Source organism: Epinephelus fuscoguttatus, linkage group LG13 (assembly GCF_011397635.1).
Source record: "Epinephelus fuscoguttatus linkage group LG13, E.fuscoguttatus.final_Chr_v1".
NCBI classification, from domain to species: domain Eukaryota; kingdom Metazoa; phylum Chordata; class Actinopteri; order Perciformes; family Serranidae; genus Epinephelus; species Epinephelus fuscoguttatus.
Window position 1 is genome coordinate 38,248,063 of NC_064764.1, and position 21,792 is coordinate 38,269,854.

General features: G+C 41.0%; 4 protein-coding genes across 4 annotated transcripts; all 4 read left to right on the plus strand.

The window, feature by feature from the left end:
• Positions 1 to 344: 344 nt before the first annotated feature.
• Positions 345 to 1,699, plus strand: LOC125899519 (trace amine-associated receptor 13c-like). Its single transcript, XM_049593913.1, has 2 exons — positions 345 to 502; positions 812 to 1,699. The coding sequence occupies exons 1-2, from the start codon at positions 345 to 347 to the stop codon at positions 1,626 to 1,628; spliced, it is 975 nt and encodes a 324-aa protein (XP_049449870.1). The 3' UTR covers positions 1,629 to 1,699.
• Positions 1,700 to 5,791: 4,092 nt separating this feature from the next.
• On the plus strand, positions 5,792 to 7,195 carry LOC125899520 (trace amine-associated receptor 13c-like). The gene is made up of 2 exons (XM_049593914.1): positions 5,792 to 5,997; positions 6,308 to 7,195. The coding sequence occupies exons 1-2, from the start codon at positions 5,792 to 5,794 to the stop codon at positions 7,122 to 7,124; spliced, it is 1,023 nt and encodes a 340-aa protein (XP_049449871.1). The 3' UTR covers positions 7,125 to 7,195.
• A 3,946-nt stretch (positions 7,196 to 11,141) lies between these two features.
• Positions 11,142 to 12,746, plus strand: LOC125899974 (trace amine-associated receptor 13c-like). The gene is made up of 2 exons (XM_049594685.1): positions 11,142 to 11,494; positions 11,805 to 12,746. The coding sequence occupies exons 1-2, from the start codon at positions 11,196 to 11,198 to the stop codon at positions 12,619 to 12,621; spliced, it is 1,116 nt and encodes a 371-aa protein (XP_049450642.1). The 5' UTR covers positions 11,142 to 11,195; the 3' UTR covers positions 12,622 to 12,746.
• A 4,064-nt stretch (positions 12,747 to 16,810) lies between these two features.
• On the plus strand, positions 16,811 to 18,727 carry LOC125899521 (trace amine-associated receptor 8a-like). The gene is made up of 2 exons (XM_049593915.1): positions 16,811 to 17,016; positions 17,332 to 18,727. Exons 1-2 carry the CDS (start codon positions 16,811 to 16,813, stop codon positions 18,146 to 18,148), a joined length of 1,023 nt encoding a protein of 340 aa, XP_049449872.1. The 3' UTR covers positions 18,149 to 18,727.
• Positions 18,728 to 21,792: the final 3,065 nt, after the last annotated feature.

The window sequence follows — 21,792 nt, forward strand, 5'->3', positions numbered from 1 at the left end:
ATGGTTCATGCTACATTTTTGAAAAAAGCCTTAAATGAAAGCTGAGAGTCTGCACTTTAAGCAGGTATTCATTGTTTCATTTAAAACCCACTGTGGTGGTGTACAGAGCCAAAATGATGACAACTGTATCATTGTCCAAATAATTATGAACCTGACTGAAGAGCAGAAACACTGGGTTCCAGTAAAAGTGATGAAGATGATGTGCAGAGTGAGGGAGGCGGGGCATCTGAGTCCAACAGAGACCGAGAGAAAAAGGAGGAGAGGAATTTCAAAAACGTAAGAGGTCATTTGGTTATATGACTTCAGTTTGTTCAGGAAGCTGCCAGAGCTGCAGCTCTCTGAAGATGGAGGAGCTCTGCTTTCCACAACTGCTCAACACCTCCTGCAGAAAGCCCACCTCTCCTTGGGCCAACTTTGTGCTCCTTAACATTGTGCTGTACTTTATCTCTCTGCTCACTGTGGCTCTTAACCTCCTTGTCATCATCTCAGTCTCCCACTTCAGGCAAAGATTACCTTAAAAATGTGGACAGTTTCTGTAGATTAGAAGAACTGTCTTTGAGTTGGTACTGAATAATGTTGCACCTTGGAAATGTATTTAAGACACATTTGACTTGTATTCTGCCCTTTTGCACAAACGTCACTGTGATTTTGACACCAGATATTGCAGTTAGATGTCCACATTTAACCAGATTGAAACTGCAGATGTTGTCGATCAGAAAACATTTCATTATATCTGTTGTTTTTACAACTGTTTTAGTCCATTAGATTTGGGGACTTGTTGGGTTTATGAGTTTTTCCTCTTTCTCTCCAGGCAGCTCCACACACCCACCAACATCCTCCTCCTCTCTCTGGCTGTCTCAGACTTTCTTGTGGGCCTCCTGGTGATACCAGGAGAAGTCCTGCTAAAAACAGCCTGCTGGTTTCTTGGTGACCTCATGTGTTTGCTCTATAATTATGTGTCCCTCATCATTGTGTCTTCTTCGATAGGAGACATGGTGCTCATATCAGTCGACCGCTATGTGGCTATTTGTGACCCTCTGCATTACACCACCAGAGTCACTGTGAAAAGAGTTAAACTCTGTGTGTGTCTGTGTTGGCTCTGTGCTGTTTCTTACTGCAGTCTCTTGTTAAAGGATGACCTGACTCAACCAGGCAGGTATAATTCCTGCCATGGAGAGTGTGTGATTGTCATTAACCACATTGCAGGAGCTGTTGACCTTGTTGTAACCTTTATTGTTCCCATTTCTGTCATTGTCGTTCTGTACATGAGAGTATTTGTTGTGGCTGTGTCTCAGGCTCGTGCCATGCGCTCTCACATCACAGCTGTCACTCTCCAGCTTTCAGTGAATCAACAAACAAAGAAATCTGAGTTGAAAGCAGCCAGGACTCTTGGTGTTCTTGTAGTTGTGTTTCTAATATGTTTCTGCCCATATTACTGTGTCGCTCTTGCAGGTGATGCCTTGGTCAGTTCTTCATCTGCATCATTTGTGCTTTATTTCCTCTATTTTAACTCATGTCTTAATCCTTTGATCTATGCCTTGTTTTATTCCTGGTTTAGAAAAGCAGTTAAACTCATTGTCAGTCTTCAGATTCTGCAGCCTGGCTCCTGTGAGACCAACATACTGTAGAGAGGCTGTGGAGTGACTGAAATGAGGCCTGCTCCACCAAGGTTTTGAATTGAAAATCACAAAAATTTAAGTAAAATCTCTCTATACAGTATATAAGCAGTTTGTAAGAAAATTGTGCAGTGCTCTACTCGGTGTCAATGCCATGTAAGTATTCCAACTTGTGATCTGGAAATCTACAACAACTCTATGTGTCACACGGGGACACCAAATGTTGGGATCTATGCCTCATACAGGCAGCATCATTGGTTGGTACTAAGCCTTAACATGGGCCTGACCTTGTAATAGATCTCCAATTAAGGTATAAAAATCGCTACCAGTAATAATTGATAATTATTAATAATAATTTTCAATTACGCTAAATAACGTGACTCAATTTACATTAATCACCTTGTGAGGCACCATTCCCGAAAATGGAAAAATGATAGCCAGTTAAAGTTATCAGTCTCATAAAGTTTACTAAACTATCAGTTTGGAACTTTGATTTAATAATTAAAAATTTAGTAGTAAAGCCTGAAGGATTCCGGAGTTCTTGACCAAGCAGAGGTTGACTATTCATTCACTCTTGTGCAATATTAAACAGACAGGTGGCTGCTGCTTTAGTTTTTGTTTCTTATTTGCAAAATTGTCGCTGGGCGCTGCTAGGGTGGCAGCTGCTTTACTACTGTTTGCCGTATAATATGTCGCAAATGTTGTAAAATGACGTAACACTAAAAGATGGGTTGTTCTAGGTTATTTAAACTGGGAAAAGATAGACGCCTATAATTAGTTTAGTATAATCACTGAATACTTTGGATGTTGAAATGAATAAATTATGAAGTATTCAAAGCCTATGTTATTATTATTATTTGTTTGCTTGTCATCTGATGACTTCATAAAGGCCTACTGTATCATTATCTTAGTATTAATAGACTTGGACCTTTCATTTTGATATGCTCGCATTATGCTGAGCCATGCAGACTGAGCTGTGTACCTATTTTTCTTTGTGTTTTTATTCTTCCTTTACTTCTTCTCCCCAATGCCGTATGTGCTTTCCTGTCCTGTGTGTGTGTGTGTGTGTGTGTGTGTTTGTGTTGCTCTCCTCCTGCCTCTCTCACCACTTGTCTCTGTCTGCTACATACTACAATTTGCGATGATGCTCTGTGTGCATTTCTACTGCCATATCACACATATTTATTCTGTTATTTAGGATTAATGAACTTTGCTAAAAGGTTGCATGTTATTCATTTGAACATTAGGAGTTTGCCACCTAAAATTGACTTACTGAGAGCCTGGCTTACCTATAATAAACCCCATGTAATCACTCTGTCTGAAACTTGGTTAAACATCAATATTTCTGACGATGAAGTCAAACTTGACAATTATATTCTATTTAGGAACGATAGGGGCTCAAGAGGCGAGGGTCTCTTAACGTATGTATCCTCAAATCTGACTGCAGAACTTGTTCTCCCAAATGAGAATCCCCTGCATTTTGAAGGCCTTTTCATTAAAATGATTTTTCATGAAAACAAACGACTAATCATAAGAAATATTTACAAACCTCCATCAATCAATCAATCAATCAATCAATTTTATTTATAAAGCCCAATATCACAAATCACAATTTGCCTCACAGGGCTTTACAGCATACGACATCCCTCTGTCCTTATGACCCTCACAGCGGATAAGGAAAAACTCCCCAAAAAATCCTTTAACGGGGGAAAAAACACGGTAGAAATCTCAGGAAGAGCAACTGAGGAGGGATCCCTCTTCCAGGACGGAATGACGTGCAATAGATGTCGTACAGAACAGATCAACATAATAAATTAACAGTAAACCATATGTTTGTCTGTCCCGTATGTATGTCTCATATTTTGTCATTTCCACTGGCTGACTTATTTGATTTGTCTCTTGCAACTTGTGAAACACCTTCATCATGGAAATGTGCCAGAGTAACCCCTCGTCATAAAGGAGGTGACACCACAGACATTAATAATTATAGACCGATCTCAATTATCAACAGTATAGCAAAAATATTTGAAAAACTAATCTTTAATCAATTATCTAAATATCTTAATGACCATAACATATTATCCCCACACCAATCTGGTTTTCGACCTAACTATTCTACCACCACTGCTCTTTTGAAATTTACAAATGATATATTGTCAGCATCTGACAGCAATATGCCTACAGGTGCTATATTCACTGACCTTACTAAAGCGGTTGACAAGGTTGATCATTATCTTCTTTTAGACAAATTATATGCTTTTGGTCTTTCTAGTGACTCTTTATTATTTTTTAACTCCTTTCTTCATTACAGAAGTCAGTGTGTTTCCTTTCAGGGTAGCCAATCAGACTTCAAGATTATTGATAGGGTGTTCCACAAGGCTCATCCTTAGGCCCTCTCTTGTTTTCCATCTTTATCAATGATCTTCCTCAAATCTGTTCTGATTGCCAAATTCATTTCTATGCAGATGACACTGTAATATACTCCTCCAGCTCTGATATTTCACAAATTCAACACTCACAATCTCTCTCACATCTTTCACAAAATCTCTGATTTTAACTTGGTTCAAAATGGTTTACTTCAAATAAGCTTCTTTTGAACAAGAAAAAAATCATATAATACGTTATTTTGCACTCGACCTGATTCTTTGTCTTTAACTAAAAACTGGTGTATTGGTTTTCTTGATGGAACAACAATAGCAAAAGTTGAAGAATTTAAATATCTGGGCCTCTGGCTTGATTCCCAGCTATCCTTCAAACCTCATATCAACTCAATCTCCAAGAAAATATTTGGTTGTCTGAAATCACTTTATCGTTCTGTTGATTGTTTCTCACAACAAGTCCGGAAAAGAATTATAATGCAACTGATATTTCCAATATTAGACTATGCTGATGTTATCTATGGGAACACCTCCGAAACAAATCTCCATCCTCTTAATGTATTATATAATAGTCTTTGTAGATTTGTGCTCAGGTGCTCCCGCCGGTATTAAAGGGTTAAAGACAAAATATTCATTTTAACACACTGATTTAGCATCCTACTTATATGTAGGCAGGCTTTGTAAAGTTGTGCAAGTGTCAAAGACATACAATCCTCCTGCTGGGGAATGAGGGAGCATTTTTCTCCCTGGTAACTTTGGTAAAACATTTTCATTACAAAGAAGGAACATTTTAAAACATCTGTGTATTAAAGTGCACAAACACTGAACAAACACACATTCCTAAAAGCTAACAGAGGCTGTACTGCATAGCCAGATTAGTGGGTTGGCGAGATATGTCTAGTCTAAAGAGTATAAAAAGTTTTACATGTCACAGAAGTGGCTCTCTTTTAAGCTGACTACATCACAGTATTTACGCTACACAGCTAGCCTGGTTGGGAACAGTTGATGGTCAGAGTTTCAACATAAAATTGGTAAAAAAAAAAAAAAAAAATGCCTTTCACAACCCAACAATTTTGGAAACAGCATCACTCTGTAGTCATTAGTCAGTCTATGAGCGGTACAGATCCTGAGCTGAGGGAACATGTAATAACTGCAAATTTGACAGCTGTAATGTTAGTGTTATATTAGTAATGCCACGAATGGAGCTGTGCAATAAGAGTAATGCTTGCTGTATATACCATGGCTTTTTTTCCCTCCACTGTAACTATCAGTGATACAGAAAATCTGAGCAAGTATATTCTGTCATTTTATGTTACTCTCACAGAACTGTGGTCCATTTCTTCACATGGGCTCTAAAGTCTTCTTTAAAATCACAGGTAGCACATTAATAGTTTACCATATTATTAATGAGTTCGTCACATTTCAGTGCAGTCCATCAGGAATGTGCGCTTCCGCATTGTGTTGCCACAACAGTTGAGCTAGGTTTGTCTCTTTCGCTGGGCAACAGTATTAATATTTTTCCTTGAGCCCTCTGCACTGGCACCTGTGCTGTGTGGCCTCTTTGAAATCAGTAAGGGCTGTTCTATAACTTCCTGCTGATGGTCCGCTTAGGTGACTTAAAACAGGGCAAAGAGGTAAGACAAGGTAAAGAAAACAAGAGTGGAGATTGACATCGAGCAGAAACACTGGGTTCCAGTAAAAGTGATGAAGATGATGTGCAGAGTGAGGGAGGCGGGGCATCTGAGTCCAACAGAGACAGAGAGAAAAAGGAGGAGAGGTAAGAGGTCATTTGGTTATATGACTCAGATTTGTTCAGGAAGCTGCCAGAGCTGCAGCTCTCTGAAGATGGAGGAGCTCTGCTTTCCACAACTGCTCAACACCTCCTGCAGAAAGCCCACCTCTCCTTGGGCCAACTTTGTGCTCCTTAACATTGTGCTGTACTTTATCTCTCTGCTCACTGTGGCTCTTAACCTCCTTGTCATCATCTCAGTCTCCCACTTCAGGCAAAGATTAACTTAAAAATGTGAACAGCTTCTGTAGATTAGAAGAACTGTCTTTGAGTTGGTACTGAATAATGTTGCACCTTGGAAATGTCTTTAAGACACATTTGACTTGTATTCTGCCCTTTTGCACAAATTTAACTGTGATTTTGACACCAGATATTGCAGTTAGATGTCCACATTTAACCAGATTGAAACTGCAGATGTTGTTGATCAGAAAACATTTCATTATATCTGTTGTTTTTACAACTGTTTTAGTCATTTAGATTTGGGGACTTGTTGAGTTCATGATGTTTTTCCTCTTTCTCTCCAGGCAGCTCCACACACCCACCAACATCCTCCTCCTTGCTCTGGCTGTCTCAGACTTTCTCGCGGGCCTCCTGGCGATACCAGGAGAATTCTTCCGAAAAACATACTGCTGGTTTCTTGGTGACCTCATGTGTTTGTTCTATTATTATGTGTCCCTCATCATTATGTCTTCTTCGATCGGAGACATGGTGCTCATATCAGTCGACCGCTATTTGGCTATTTGTGACCCTCTGCATTACACCACCAGAGTCACTGTGAAAAGAGTTAAACTCTGTGTGTGTCTGTGTTGGCTCGGTGTTGTTTCTTACACCAGTCTCTTGTTAAAGGATGACCTGACTCAACCAGGCAGGTATAATTCCTGCCATGGAGAGTGTGTGATTGTCATTAACCACACTGCAGGAGTTGTTGACCTTGTTGTAACCTTTATTGTTCCCATTTCTGTCATTGTCGTTCTGTACATGAGGGTATTTGTTGTGGCTGTGTCTCAGGCTCGTGCCATGCGCTCTCACATCACAGCTATCACTCTCCAGCTTTCAGTGAATCAACAAACAAAGAAATCTGAGCTGAAAGCAGCCAGGACTCTTGGTGTTCTTGTAGTTGTGTTTCTAATATGTTTCTGCCCATTTTACTGTGTCGCTCTTGCAGGTGATGCCTTGGTCAGTGCTTCATCTGCATCCTTTGTGCTTTATTTCCTCTATTTGAACTCATGTCTAAACCCCTTGATCTATGCCTTGTTTTATTCCTGGTTTAGAAAAGCAGTTAAACTCATTGTCAGTCTTCAGATTCTGCAGCCTGGCTCCTGTGAGACCAACATACTGTAGAGAGGCTGTGGAGTGACTGAAATGAGGCCTGCTCCACCAAGGTTTTGAATTGAAAATCACAAAAATTTAAGTAAAATCTCTGTATACAGTATGTAAGCAGTCAATGAGAAAATTGTGCATTGCTCTACTCGGTGTCAATGTCATGTAAGTATTCCAACTTGTGATCTGGAAATCTACAACAAATCTATGTGTCACACGGGGACACCAAATGTTGGGATCTATGCCTCATACAGGCAGCATCATTGGTTGGTACTAAGCCTTAACATGGGCCTGACCTTGTAATAGATCTCCAATTAAGGTATAAAAATCGCTACTGGTAATAATTGATAATTATTAATAATAATTTTCAATTACGCTAAATAACGTGACTCAATTTACATTAATCACCTTGTGAGGCACCATTCCCGAAAATGGAAAAATGATAGCCAGTTAAAGTTATCAGTCTCATAAAGTTTACTAAACTATCAGTTTGGAACTTTGATTTAATAATTAAAAATTTAGTAGTAAAGCCTGAAGGATTTCGGAGTTCTTGACCAAGCAGAGGTTGACTATTCATTCACTCTTGTGCAATATTAAACAGACAGGTGGCTGCTGCTTTAGTTTTTGTTTCTTATTTGCAAAATTGTCGCTGGGCGCTGCTAGGGTGGCAGCTGCTTTACTACTGTTTGCCGTATAATATGTCAAAATGTTGTAAAATGACGTAACACTAAAAGATGGGTTGTTCTAGGTTATTTAAACTGGGAAAAGATAGACGCCTATAATTAGTTTAGTATAATCACTGAATACTTTGGATGTTGAAATGAATAAATTATGAAGTATTCAAAGCCTATGTTATTATTATTATTTGTTTGCTTGTCATCTGATGACTTCATAAAGGCCTACTGTATCATTATCTTAGTATTAATAGACTTGGACCTTTCATTTTGATATGCTCGCATTATGCTGAGCCATGCAGACTGAGCTGTGTACCTATTTTTCTTTGTGTTTTTATTCTTCCTTTACTTCTTCTCCCCAATGCCGTATGTGCTTTCCTGTCCTGTGTGTGTGTGTGTGTGTGTGTGTGTGTTTGTGTTGCTCTCCTCCTGCCTCTCTCACCACTTGTCTCTGTCTGCTACATACTACAATTTGCGATGATGCTCTGTGTGCATTTCTACTGCCATATCACACGCATATTTATTCTGTTATTTAGGATTAATGAACTTTGCTAAAGGGTTGCATGTTATTCATTTGAACATTAGGAGTTTGCCACCTAAAATTGACTTACTGAGAGCCTGGCTTACCTATAATAAACCCCATGTAATCACTCTGTCTGAAACTTGGTTAAACATCAATATTTCTGACGATGAAGTCAAACTTGACAATTATATTCTATTTAGGAACGATAGGGGCTCAAGAGGGGTCTCTTAACGTATGTATCCTCAAATCTGACTGCAGAACTTGTTCTCCCAAATGAGAATCCTGCATTTTGAAGGCCTTTTCATTAAAATGATTTTTCATGAAAACAAACGACTAATCATAAGAAATATTTACAAACCTCCATCAATCAATCAATCAATCAATCAATTTTATTTATAAAGCCCAATATCACAAATCACAATTTGCCTCACAGGGCTTTACAGCATACGACATCCCTCTGTCCTTATGACCCTCACAGCGGATAAGGAAAAACTCCCCAAAAAATCCCTTTAACGGGGGAAAAAACACGGTAGAAATCTCAGGAAGAGCAACTGAGGAGGGATCCCTCTTCCAGGACGGAATGACGTGCAATAGATGTCGTACAGAACAGATCAACATAATAAATTAACAGTAAACCATATGTTTGTCTGTCCCGTATGTATGTCTCATATTTTGTCATTTCCACTGGCTGACTTATTTGATTTGTCTCTTGCAACTTGTGAAACACCTTCATCATGGAAATGTGCCAGAGTAACCCCTCGTCATAAAGGAGGTGACACCACAGACATTAATAATTATAGACCGATCTCAATTATCAACAGTATAGCAAAAATATTTGAAAAACTAATCTTTAATCAATTATCTAAATATCTTAATGACCATAACATATTATCCCCACACCAATCTGGTTTTCGACCTAACTATTCTACCACCACTGCTCTTTTGAAATTTACAAATGATATATTGTCAGCATCTGACAGCAATATGCCTACAGGTGCTATATTCACTGACCTTACTAAAGCGGTTGACAAGGTTGATCATTATCTTCTTTTAGACAAATTATATGCTTTTGGTCTTTCTAGTGACTCTTTATTATTTTTAACTCCTTTCTTCATTACAGAAGTCAGTGTGTTTCCTTTCAGGGTAGCCAATCAGACTTCAAGATTATTGATAGGGTGTTCCACAAGGCTCATCCTTAGGCCCTCTCTTGTTTTCCATCTTTATCAATGATCTTCCTCAAATCTGTTCTGATTGCCAAATTCATTTCTATGCAGATGACACTGTAATATACTCCTCCAGCTCTGATATTTCACAAATTCAACACTCACAATCTCTCTCACATCTCTCACAAAATCTCTGATTTTAACTTGGTTCAAAAATGGTTTTCTTCAAATAAGCTTCTTTTGAACAAGAAAAAAATCATATAATACGTTATTTTGCACTCGACCTGATTCTTTGTCTTTAACTAAAAACTGGTGTATTGGTTTTCTTGATGGAACAACAATAGCAAAAGTTGAAGAATTTAAATATCTGGGCCTCTGGCTTGATTCCCAGCTATCCTTCAAACCTCATATCAACTCAATCTCCAAGAAAATATTTGGTTGTCTGAAATCACTTTATCGTTCTGTTGATTGTTTCTCACAACAAGTCCGGAAAAGAATTATAATGCAACTGATATTTCCAATATTAGACTATGCTGATGTTATCTATGGGAACACCTCCGAAACAAATCTCCATCCTCTTAATGTATTATATAATAGTCTTTGTAGATTTGTGCTCAGGTGCTCCCGCCGGTATTAAAGGGTTAAAGACAAAATATTCATTTTAACACACTGATTTAGCATCCTACTTATATGTAGGCAGGCTTTGTAAAGTTGTGCAAGTGTCAAAGACATACAATCCTCCTGCTGGGGAATGAGGGAGCATTTTTCTCCCTGGTAACTTTGGTAAAACATTTTCATTACAAAAGAAGGAACATTTTAAAACATCTGTGTATTAAAGTGCACAAACACTGAACAAACACACATTCCTAAAAGCTAACAGAGGGCTGTACTGCATAGCCAGATTAGTGGGTTGGCGAGATATGTCTAGTCTAAAGAGTCTAAAAAGTTTTACATGTCACAGAAGTGGCTCTCTTTTAAGCTGACTACATCACAGTATTTACGCTACACAGCTAGCCTGGTTGGGAACAGTTGATGGTCAGAGTTTCAACATAAAATTGGTAAAAAACAACAAAAAAAATGCCTTTCACAACCCAACAATTTTGGAAACAGCATCACTCTGTAGTCATTAGTCAGTCTATGAGCGGTACAGATCCTGAGCTGAGGGAACATGTAATAACTGCAAATTTGACAGCTGTAATGTTAGTGTTATATTAGTAATGCCACCGAATGGAGCTGTGCAATAAGAGTAATGCTTGCTGTATATACCATGGCTTTTTTTCCCTCCACTGTAACTATCAGTGATACAGAAAATCTGAGCAAGTATATTCTGTCATTTTATGTTACTCTCACAGAACTGTGGTCCATTTCTTCACATGGGCTCTAAAGTCTTCTTTAAAATCACAGGTAGCACATTAATAGTTTACCATATTATTAATGAGTTCGTCACATTTCAGTGCAGTCCATCAGGAATGTGCGCTTCCGCATTGTGTTGCCACAACAGTTGAGCTAGGTTTGTCTCTTTCGCTGGGCAACAGTATTAATATTTTTCCTTGAGCCCTCTGCACTGGCACCTGTGCTGTGTGGCCCCTTTGAAATCAGTAAGGGCTGTTCTATAACTTCCTGTTGATGGTCCGCTTAGATGACTTAAAACAGGGCAAAGAGGTAAGACAAGGTAAAGAAAACAAGAGTGGAGATTGACATAGAGCAGAAACACTGGGTTCCAGTAAAAGTGATGAAGATGATGTGCAGAGTGAGGGAGGCGGGGCATCTGAGTCCAACAGAGACCGAGAGAAAAATGAGGCGAGGTAAGAGGTCATTTGGTTATATGACTCAGATTTGTTCAGGAAGCTGCCAGAGCTGCAGCTCTCTGAAGATGGAGGAGCTCTGCTTTCCACAACTGCTCAACACCTCCTGCAGAAAGCCCACCTCTCCTTGGGCCAACTTTGTGCTCCTTAACATTGTGCTGTACTTTATCTCTCTGCTCACTGTGGCTCTTAACCTCCTTGTCATCATCTCAGTCTCCCACTTCAGGCAAAGATTAACTTAAAAATGTCAACAGCTTCTGTAGATTAGAAGAACTGTCTTTGAGTTGGTACTGAATAATGTTGCACCTTGGAAATGTCTTTAAGACACATTTGACTTGTATTCTGCCCTTTTGCACAAACTTAACTGTGATTTTGACACCAGATATTGCAGTTAGATGTCCACATTTAACCAGATTGAAACTGCAGATGTTGTTGATCAGAAAACATTTCATTATATCTGTTGTTTTTACAACTGTTTTAGTCATTTAGATTTGGGGACTTGTTGAGTTCATGATGTTTTTCCTCTTTCTCTCCAGGCAGCTCCACACACCCACCAACATCCTCCTCCTTGCTCTGGCTGTCTCAGACTTTCTCGTGGGCCTCCTGGCGCTACCAGGAGAAGTCTTCCGGAAAACATACTGCTGGTTTCTTGGTGACCTCATGTGTTTGCTCTATTTTTATGTGTCCGTCATCATTACGTCTTCTTCGATAGGAAACATGGTGCTCATATCAGTCGACCGCTATGTGGCTATTTGTGACCCTCTGCATTACACCACCAGAGTCACTGTGAAAAGAGTTAAACTCTGTGTGTGTCTGTGTTGGCTCTGTGTTGTTTCTTATACCAGTCTCTTGTTAAAGGATGACCTGACTCAACCAGGCAGGTATAATTCCTGCCATGGAGAGTGTGTGATTGTCATTAACCACACTGCAGGAGTTGTTGACCTTGTTGTAACCTTTATTGTTCCCATTTCTGTCATTGTCGTTCTGTACATGAGAGTATTTGTTGTGGCTGTGTCTCAGGCTCGTGCCATGCGCTCTCACATCACAGCTGTCACTCTCCAGCTTTCAGTGAATCAACAAACAAAGAAATCTGAGCTGAAAGCAGCCAGGACTCTTGGTGTTCTTGTAGTTGTGTTTCTAATATGTTTCTGCCCATTTTACTGTGTCGCTCTTGCAGGTGATGCCTTGGTCAGTGCTTCATCTGCATCCTTTGTGCTTTATTTCCTCTATTTGAACTCATGTCTAAACCCCTTGATCTATGCCTTGTTTTATTCCTGGTTTAGAAAAGCAGTTAAACTCATTGTCAGTCTTCAGATTCTGCAGCCTGGCTCCTGTGAGACCAACATACTGTAGAGAGGCTGTGGAGTGACTGAAATGAGGCCTGCTCCACCAAGGTTTTGAATTGAAAATCACAAAAATTTAAGTAAAATCTCTCTATACAGTATATAAGCAGTTTATAAGAAAATTGTGCATTGCTCTACTCGGTGTCAATGTCATGTAAGTATTCCAACTTGTGATCTGGAAATCTACAACAAATCTATGTGTCACACGGGGACACCAAATGTTGGGATCTATGCCTCATACAGGCAGCATCATTGGTTGGTACTAAGCCTTAACATGGGCCTGACCTTGTAATAGATCTCCAATTAAGGTATAAAAATCGCTACTGGTAATAATTGATAATTATTAATAATAATTTTCAATTACGCTAAATAACGTGACTCAATTTACATTAATCACCTTGTGAGGCACCATTCCCGAAAATGGAAAAATGATAGCCAGTTAAAGTTATCAGTCTCATAAAGTTTACTAAACTATCAGTTTGGAACTTTGATTTAATAATTAAAAATTTAGTAGTAAAGCCTGAAGGATTTCGGAGTTCTTGACCAAGCAGGGGTTGACTATTCATTCACTCTTGTGCAATATTAAACAGACAGGTGGCTGCTGCTTTAGTTTTTGTTTCTTATTTGCAAAATTGTCGCTGGGCGCTGCTAGGGTGGCAGCTGCTTTACTACTGTTTGCCGTATAATATGTCGCAAATGTTGTAAAATGACGTAACACTAAAAGATGGGTTGTTCTAGGTTATTTAAACTGGGAAAAGATAGACCTATAATTAGTTTAGTATAATCACTGAATACTTTGGATGTTGAAATGAATAAATTATGAAGTATTCAAAGCCTATGTTATTATTATTATTTGTTTGCTTGTCATCTGATGACTTCATAAAGGCCTACTGTATCATTATCTTAGTATTAATAGACTTGGACCTTTCATTTTGATATGCTCGCATTATGCTGAGCCATGCAGACTGAGCTGTGTACCTATTTTTCTTTGTGTTTTTATTCTTCCTTTACTTCTTCTCCCCAATGCCGTATGTTCTTTCCTGTCCTGTGTGTGTGTGTGTGTGTGTGTGTGTGTGTGTGTGTGTGTTTGTGTTGCTCTCCTCCTGCCTCTCTCACCACTTGTCTCTGTCTGCTACATACTACAATTTGCGATGATGCTCTGTGTGCATTTCTACTGCCATATCACACATATATATTCTGTTATTTAGGATTAATGAACTTTGCTAAAGAGTTGCATGTTATTCATTTGAACATTAGGAGTTTGCCACCTAAAATTGACTTACTGAGAGCCTGGCTTACCTATAATAAACCCCATGTAATCACTCTGTCTGAAACTTGGTTAAACATCAATATTTCTGACGATGAAGTCAAACTTGACAATTATATTCTATTTAGGAACGATAGGGGCTCAAGAGGCGAGGGTCTCTTAACGTATGTATCCTCAAATCTGACTGCAGAACTTGTTCTCCCAAATGAGAATCCCCTGCATTTTGAAGGCCTTTTCATTAAAATGATTTTTCATGAAAACAAACGACTAATCATAGGAAATATTTACAAACCTCCATCAATCAATCAATCAATCAATCAATCAATCAATCAATCAATTTTATTTATAAAGCCCAATATCACAAATCACAATTTGCCTCACAGGGCTTTACAGCATACGACATCCCTCTGTCCTTATGACCCTCACAGCGGATAAGGAAAAACTCCCCAAAAATCCTTTAACGGGGGAAAAAACACGGTAGAAATCTCAGGAAGAGCAACTGAGGAGGGATCCCTCTTCCAGGACGGAATGACGTGCAATAGATGTCGTACAGAACAGATCAACATAATAAATTAACAGTAAACCATATGTTTGTCTGTCCCGTATGTATGTCTCATATTTTGTCATTTCCACTGGCTGACTTATTTGATTTATCTCTTGTAACTTGTGAAACACCTTGATCATGGAAATGTGCCAGAGTAACCCCTCGTCATAAAGGAGGTGACACCACAGACATTAATAATTATAGACCAATCTCAATTATCAACAGTATAGCAAAAATATTTGAAAAACTATTCTTTAATCAATTATCTAAATATCTTAATGACCATAACATATTATCCCCACACCAATCTGGTTTTCGACCTAACTATTCTGCCACCACTGCTCTTTTGAAATTTACAAATGATATATTGTCAGCATCTGACAGCAATATGCCTACAGGTGCTATATTCACTGACCTTACTAAAGCGGTTGACAAGGTTGATCATTATCTTCTTTTAGACAAATTATATGCTTTTGGTCTTTCTAGTGACTCTTTATTATTTTTTAACTCCTTTCTTCATTACAGAAGTCAGTGTGTTTCCTTTCAGGGTAGCCAATCAGACTTCAAGATTATTGATAGGGTGTTCCACAAGGCTCATCCTTAGGCCCTCTCTTGTTTTCCATCTTTATCAATGATCTTCCTCAAATCTGTTCTGATTGCCAAATTCATTTCTATGCAGATGACACTGTAATATACTCCTCCAGCTCTGATATTTCACAAATTCAACACTCACAATCTCTCTCACATCTCTCACAAAATCTCTGATTTTAACTTGGTTCAAAAATGGTTTTCTTCAAATAAGCTTCTTTTGAACAAGAAAAATCATATAATACGTTATTTTGCACTCGACCTGATTCTTTGTCTTTAACTAAAAACTGGTGTATTGGTTTTCTTGATGGAACAACAATAGCAAAAGTTGAAGAATTTAAATATCTGGGCCTCTGGCTTGATTCCCAGCTATCCTTCAAACCTCATATCAACTCAATCTCCAAGAAAATATTTGGTTGTCTGAAATCACTTTATCGCTCTGTTGATTGTTTCTCACAACAAGTCCGGAAAAGAATTATAATGCAACTGATATTTCCAGTATTAGACTATGCTGATGTTATCTATGGGAACACCTCCGAAACAAATCTCCATCCTCTTAATGTATTATATAATAGTCTTTGTAGATTTGTGCTCAGGTGCTCCACGTATTAAAGGGTTAAAGACAAAATATTCATTTTAACACACTGATTTAGCATCCTACTTATATGTAGGCAGGCTTTGTAAAGTTGTGCAAGTGTCAAAGACATACAATCCTCCTGCTGGGGAATGAGGGAGCATTTTTCTCCCTGGTAACTTTGGTAAAACATTTTCATTACAAAAGAAGGAACATTTTAAAACATCTGTGTATTAAAGTGCACAAACACTGAACAAACACACATTCCTAAAAGCTAACAGAGGGCTGTACTGCATAGCCAGATTAGTGGGTTGGCGAGATATGTCTAGTCTAAAGAGTCTAAAAAGTTTTACATGTCACAGAAGTGGCTCTCTTTTAAGCTGACTACATCACAGTATTTACGCTACACAGCTAGCCTGGTTGGGAACAGTTGATGGTCAGAGTTTCAACATAAAATTGGTAAAAAACAACAAAAAAAATGCCTTTCACAACCCAACAATTTTGGAAACAGCATCACTCTGTAGTCATTAGTCAGTCTATGAGCGGTACAGATCCTGAGCTGAGGGAACATGTAATAACTGCAAATTTGACAGCTGTAATGTTAATGTTATATTAGTAATGCCACCGAATGGAGCTGTGCAATAAGAGTAATGCTTGCTGTATATACCATGGCTTTTTTTCCCTCCACTGTAACTATCAGTGATACAGAAAATCTGAGCAAGTATATTCTGTCATTTTATGTTACTCTCACAGAACTGTGGTCCATTTCTTCACGTGGGCTCTAAAGTCTTCTTTAAAATCACAGGTAGCACATTAATAGTTTACCATATTATTAATGAGTTCGTCACATTTCAGTGCAGTCCATCAGGAATGTGCGCTTCCGCATTGTGTTGCCACAACAGTTGAGCTAGGTTTGTCTCTTTCGCTGGGCAACAGTATTAATATTTTTCCTTGAGCCCTCTGCACTGGCACCTGTGCTGTGTGGCCTCTTTGAAATCAGTAAGGGCTGCTCCATAACTTCCTGTTGATGGTCCGCTTAGGTGACTTAAAACAGGGCAAAGAGGTAAGACAAGGTAAAGAAAACAAGAGTGGAGATTGACATAGAGCAGAAACACTGGGTTCCAGTAAAAGTGATGAAGATGATGTGCAGAGTGAGGGAGGCGGGGCATCCGAGTCCAACAGAGACAGAGAGAAAAAGGAGGAGAGGTAAGAGGTCATTTGGTTATATGACTCAGATTTGTTCAGGAAGCGGTCAGAGCTGCAGCTCTCTGAAGATGGAGGAGCTCTGCTTTCCACAACTGCTCAACACCTCCTGCAGAAAGCCCACCTCTCCTTGGGCCAACTTTGTGCTCCTTAACATTGTGCTGTACTTTATCTCTCTGCTCACTGTGGCTCTTAACCTCCTTGTCATCATCTCAGTCTCCCACTTCAGGCAAAGATTAACTTAATTTACTGATGTCAACAGCTTTTGTAGATTAGAAGAACTGTCTTTGAGTTGGTACTGAATAATGTTGCACCTTGGAAATGTATTTAAGACACATTTGACTTGTATTCTGCCCTTTTGCACAAATTTAACTGTGATTTTGACACCAGATATTGCAGTTAGATGTCCACATTTAACCATATTGAAACTGCAGATGTTGTCGATCAGAAAACATTTCATTACATCTGTTGTTTTTACAACTGTTTTAGTCAATTAGATTTGGGGACTTGTTGGGTTCATGATGTTTTTCCTCTTTCTCTCCAGGCAGCTCCACACATCCACCAACATCCTCCTCCTTGCTCTGGCTGTCTCAGATTTTCTCGTGGGCCTCCTGGTGCTACCGGGAGAAATCCTGCTAAAAACATCCTGCTGGTTTCTTGGTGACCTCATGTGTTTGCTCTATAATTATGTGTCCTTCATCATTACGTCTTCTTCGATAGGAGACATGGTGCTCATATCAGTCGACCGCTATGTGGCTATTTGTGACCCTCTGCATTACACCACCAGAGTCACTGTGAAAAGAGTTAAACTCTGTGTGTGTCTGTGTTGGCTCTGTGCTGTTTCTTACTGCAGTCTCTTGTTAAAGGATGACCTGACTCAACCAGGCAGGTATAATTCCTGCCATGGAGAGTGTGTGATTGTCATTAACCAGACTGCAGGAGTTGTTGACCTTGTTGTAACCTTTGTTGTTCCCATTTCTGTCATTGTCGTTCTGTACATGAGAGTATTTGTTGTGGCTGTGTCTCAGGCTCGTGCCATGCGCTCTCACATCACAGCTGTCACTCTCCAGCTTTCAGTGAATCAAAAAAAAAAGAAATCTGAGCTGAAAGCAGCCAGGACTCTTGGTGTTCTTGTAATTGTGTTTCTAATATGTTTCTGCCCATATTACTGTGTCGCTCTTGCAGGTGATGCCTTGGTCAGTGCTTCAACTGCATCATTTGTGCTTTATCTGTTCTATTTCAACTCATGTCTTAACCCCATGATCTATGCTTTGTTTTATTCCTGGTTTAGAAAAGCAGTGAAACTCATTGTCAGTCTTCAGATTCTGCAGCCTGGCTCCTGTGAGACCAACATACTGTAGAGAGGCTGTGGAGTGACTGAAATGAGGCCTGCTCCACCAAGGTTTTGAATTGAAAATCACAAAAATTTAAGTAAAACCTCTCCATACAGTATGTAAGCAGTTGATGACAAAATTGTGCATTGCTCTACTCGGGGTCAGTTTCATGTAAGGATTGCAACTTATTGCACTATTTTGATAAAAGAAATATAATTATGACAAGTTTTGACAAAATACCTTTTTTGTCCTCACCTGTCTCATTATATAACTTGTGTATCTTTCCCTCCGCTGCTTCATTTTACAAGAAAGGAAAGTCAAAACAATACTAAGATGGAAGGAAACCTCAGAGCGGCCCTTCTTCGGAGGCCTGGTGCTGCAGTTGGTGACTTAAGACTCATCTATACTCCTATGTACAAAAACAGATACATCCATTTTATATTCTTGCCACAATTACTGATGCAATGATCTCACAGAAACATTTACTTGTACTGTACACTTGTGATCTGATTGTTATATGATGGACAGCTACTCAGTGACTTTTTTGTATTTTATTCTTCTTACTGTGCGCTTGTGATCTGATTGTTAATTGAGGGACAGCCACTCATTGATGCTCATTACGCAGCTTATATCTTGTGCATTTATGATCTGATTGTTAATTGAGAATTTCCTTTATGCGCATATTTTTTACTGTTTACTGTCTTTCTTTATGTACACTTGTGATCTGATTGTTAATTAAGGGACAGTTACTCAGCGACTTCTTGCAAGTTTTTTCCTGCGCATTTATGATGTGATTGTGAATTTTGAATTGGTACTTACTCTGCCCACTGTTGTTGTTGTTCTCAGTGCTTTTCTGTATATGCACTTGTGATCTGATTGGTAATAGAGGGACAATTACTCAATAACTTTATGTTAAGTCTTTTCCTGTGCATTTATGATCTGATTGTTATTAGAAAATTTATCTGCCCCCTTATGCACATGTTTTACTGTTGTTCACAGTGCCTTTTTGTACGAGCAGAATTTATTATGCATATGTATATCTATTTTTGGTGTATCTAGTGCTATTTTGCTGTGACACACTTGTTTAAGATTGTTGTATTGTTATTGTGTTTATTCTTTGCCTGTGAGATGGCACTACATTGTATGGCGGAAGTGTAAAGTGTTTTTCCACACATCTGCTTCGAGCGTACTTAAACGCCAGTTCCGTAACCTGAGTTACATACTGAAGAAGACTTCGTGAGACGTCTGTGTTTCTGGTACTGCCACCCAAGTTGGTTTATTAAATTTACCAAAAGGACATTTGTGAGTGCTGGCATGTTTCCCTTTTTTGCTGTTTTTGGCCATGCACCCTTCGAGGGGATTTATTTTGAGAGTGTTTGCTTCTTTTCTCTCCTCCGAGAACCGTCACCTTATCATGGTGGAGGAGTTTGAGTGCCCTAATGACCCTAGGAGCTATGCTGTCGGGTTTACCCCAGTAGACAAAAGGGTTGCTTCCCTGCGCCTTCGGGTCAGGGAACGGGTCCTGACTGTTGTCTGTGCTTATGCACCAAACAACAGTTCAGAGTACTCACCCTTTGTGGAGTCCCTGGGACGGGTGCTGGACAGTGCCCCAACCGGGGACTCCATTGTTCTGCTGGGGGACTTCAACGCTCACGTGGGCAATGACAGCGGGACCTGGAGGGGCGTGATTGGGAGGAACGGCCTGCCCGATCTGAACCCGAGTGGTGTTCAGTTATTGGACTTCTGTGCGGGTCGCAGTTTGGCCATAACTAACACCATGTTCAAACATAAGGATGTCCATCGGTGCACGTGGCACCAGGACAGCCTAGGTCGCAGGTCAATGATCGACTTTGTAGTCATATCATTTGACCTGTGGCCATATGTTCTGGACACTCGGGTGAAGAGAGGAGCAGAGCTGTCAACTGATCACCACCTGGTGGTGAGTTGGATCAGATGGTGGGGGAGGATGCCACGCAGACCTGGCAGGCCCCAACGAACAGTGAGGGTCTGCTGGGAACGCCTGGCGGAAGAACCTGTCCAGATGATCTTCAACTCCCACCTCCAGGAGAGCTTCAACCACGTCCCGAGGGCGGAGGGGGACATTGAGTCTGAATGGGCCTTGTTCCGCTCTGCCATTGTTGAGGTGGTGGTTGCGAGCTGTGGCCGCAAGGCCGCTGGTGCCAGTCGCGGCGGTAATCCCCGAACCCACTGGTGGACACCAGAGGTGAGGGGAGCCGTCAGGCTGAAGAAGGAGGCCTACAGGGCATGGTTGGTCTGTGGGTCTCTGGAAGCAGCTGACGGGTACCGGCGGGCCAAGCGGAGCGCGGCGGCGGCAGTCGTGGAGGCAAAAACTCGGGCGTGGGAGGAGTTTGGTGAGGCCATGGAGAAAGACTATCGATCAGCTCCAAAGAGGTTCTGGCAAACCGTCCGGTGCCTCAAGGGGGGAAGGCGGCAACTTGCTCACACTGTTTACAGTGGGGGCGGGGAGTTCGCCCAACCAGTCCACATGTGTTTTGTGGATTTGGAGAAGGCTTACGACCGTGTCCCCAGGGGCATCCTGTGGGGGGTGCTCCGGGAGTATGGGGTTGGTGGCCCCTTGCTAAGGGCCATCCAGTCCCTGTACCGAAGGAGCATGAGTCTGGTTCGCGTGGCTGGCAGTAAGTCGGACCTGTTCCCGGTGAAGGTTGGACTCCGCCAGGGCTGCCCTTTGTCACCGGTTCTGTTCATAACTTTTATGGACAGAATTTCTAGGCGCAGCCGAGTGGTGGAGGGTGTCAGGTTCGGTGATGGGAGAATCTCGTCCCTGCTTTTTGCGGATGACGTGGTCCTCCTAGCTCCATCAAACAGTGACCTCCAGCTCTCACTGGGGCGGTTTGCAGCCGAGTGTGAAGCGGCTGGGATGAGAATCAGCACCTCCAAGTCCGAGGCCATGGTCCTCAGCCAGAAAAGGGTGGATTGCCCACTCCAGGTCAGGGGGGAGGTCCTTCCTCAGGTGGAGGAGTTTAAGTATCTCGGGATCTTGTTCACGAGTGAGGGTAGGATGGAGCAGGAGATTGACAGGCGGATTGGGGCGCCAGCAGTGATGCGGGCGCTTAACCGGTCCGTTGTGGTGAAAAGGGAGCTTAGCCAGAAAGCGAAGCTCTCGATTTACCGGTCGATCTTCGTTCCAACCCTCACCTATGGTCACAAGCTCTGGGTAGTGACCGAAAGAATGAGATCGCGAATACAAGCGGCCGAAGTGAGTTTCCTCCGCAGGGTGGCTGGGATCAGCCTTAGAGATAGGGTGAGGAGCTCGGACATCCGGGAGGGACTCGGAGTAGAGCCGCTGCTCCTCCACATCGAGAGGAGCCAGTTGAGGTGGTTCGGGCATCTGGTAAGGATGCCTTCCGGATGCCTCCCTTGGGAGGTGTTTCGGGCATGTCCAACCGAGGAGACTCGGGCCGCCCCAGGACACGCTGGAGGGACTACATCACCCGGCTGGCCTGGGAACGCCTCGGGTTCCCGCGGAAGAGCTGATGGAAGTGGCTGGGGAGAGGACTGTCTGGGCTTCCTTGCTGAGGCTGCTGCCCCGCGAATTCCCGGACCCGATAAGCGGAGGACGCATTTAGCACGCAGTACGAGCACAGTGCTTCTTTCCTACCTCAGAAGCATTTGAAATGATGACAACTCTC

Coding starts and splice junctions, on each gene's coding strand:
- LOC125899974 (XM_049594685.1), top strand. CDS start 11,196: ATGAAGATGATGTGCAGAGTGAGGGAGGCGGGGCATCTGAGTCCAACA. Junction 11,495..11,804: donor ATCTCAGTCTCCCACTTCAG/GCAAAGATTAAC, acceptor CTTTCTCTCCAG/GCAGCTCCACACACCCACCA.
- LOC125899519 (XM_049593913.1), top strand. CDS start 345: ATGGAGGAGCTCTGCTTTCCACAACTGCTCAACACCTCCTGCAGAAAG. Junction 503..811: donor ATCTCAGTCTCCCACTTCAG/GCAAAGATTACC, acceptor CTTTCTCTCCAG/GCAGCTCCACACACCCACCA.
- LOC125899520 (XM_049593914.1), top strand. CDS start 5,792: ATGACTCAGATTTGTTCAGGAAGCTGCCAGAGCTGCAGCTCTCTGAAG. Junction 5,998..6,307: donor ATCTCAGTCTCCCACTTCAG/GCAAAGATTAAC, acceptor CTTTCTCTCCAG/GCAGCTCCACACACCCACCA.
- LOC125899521 (XM_049593915.1), top strand. CDS start 16,811: ATGACTCAGATTTGTTCAGGAAGCGGTCAGAGCTGCAGCTCTCTGAAG. Junction 17,017..17,331: donor ATCTCAGTCTCCCACTTCAG/GCAAAGATTAAC, acceptor CTTTCTCTCCAG/GCAGCTCCACACATCCACCA.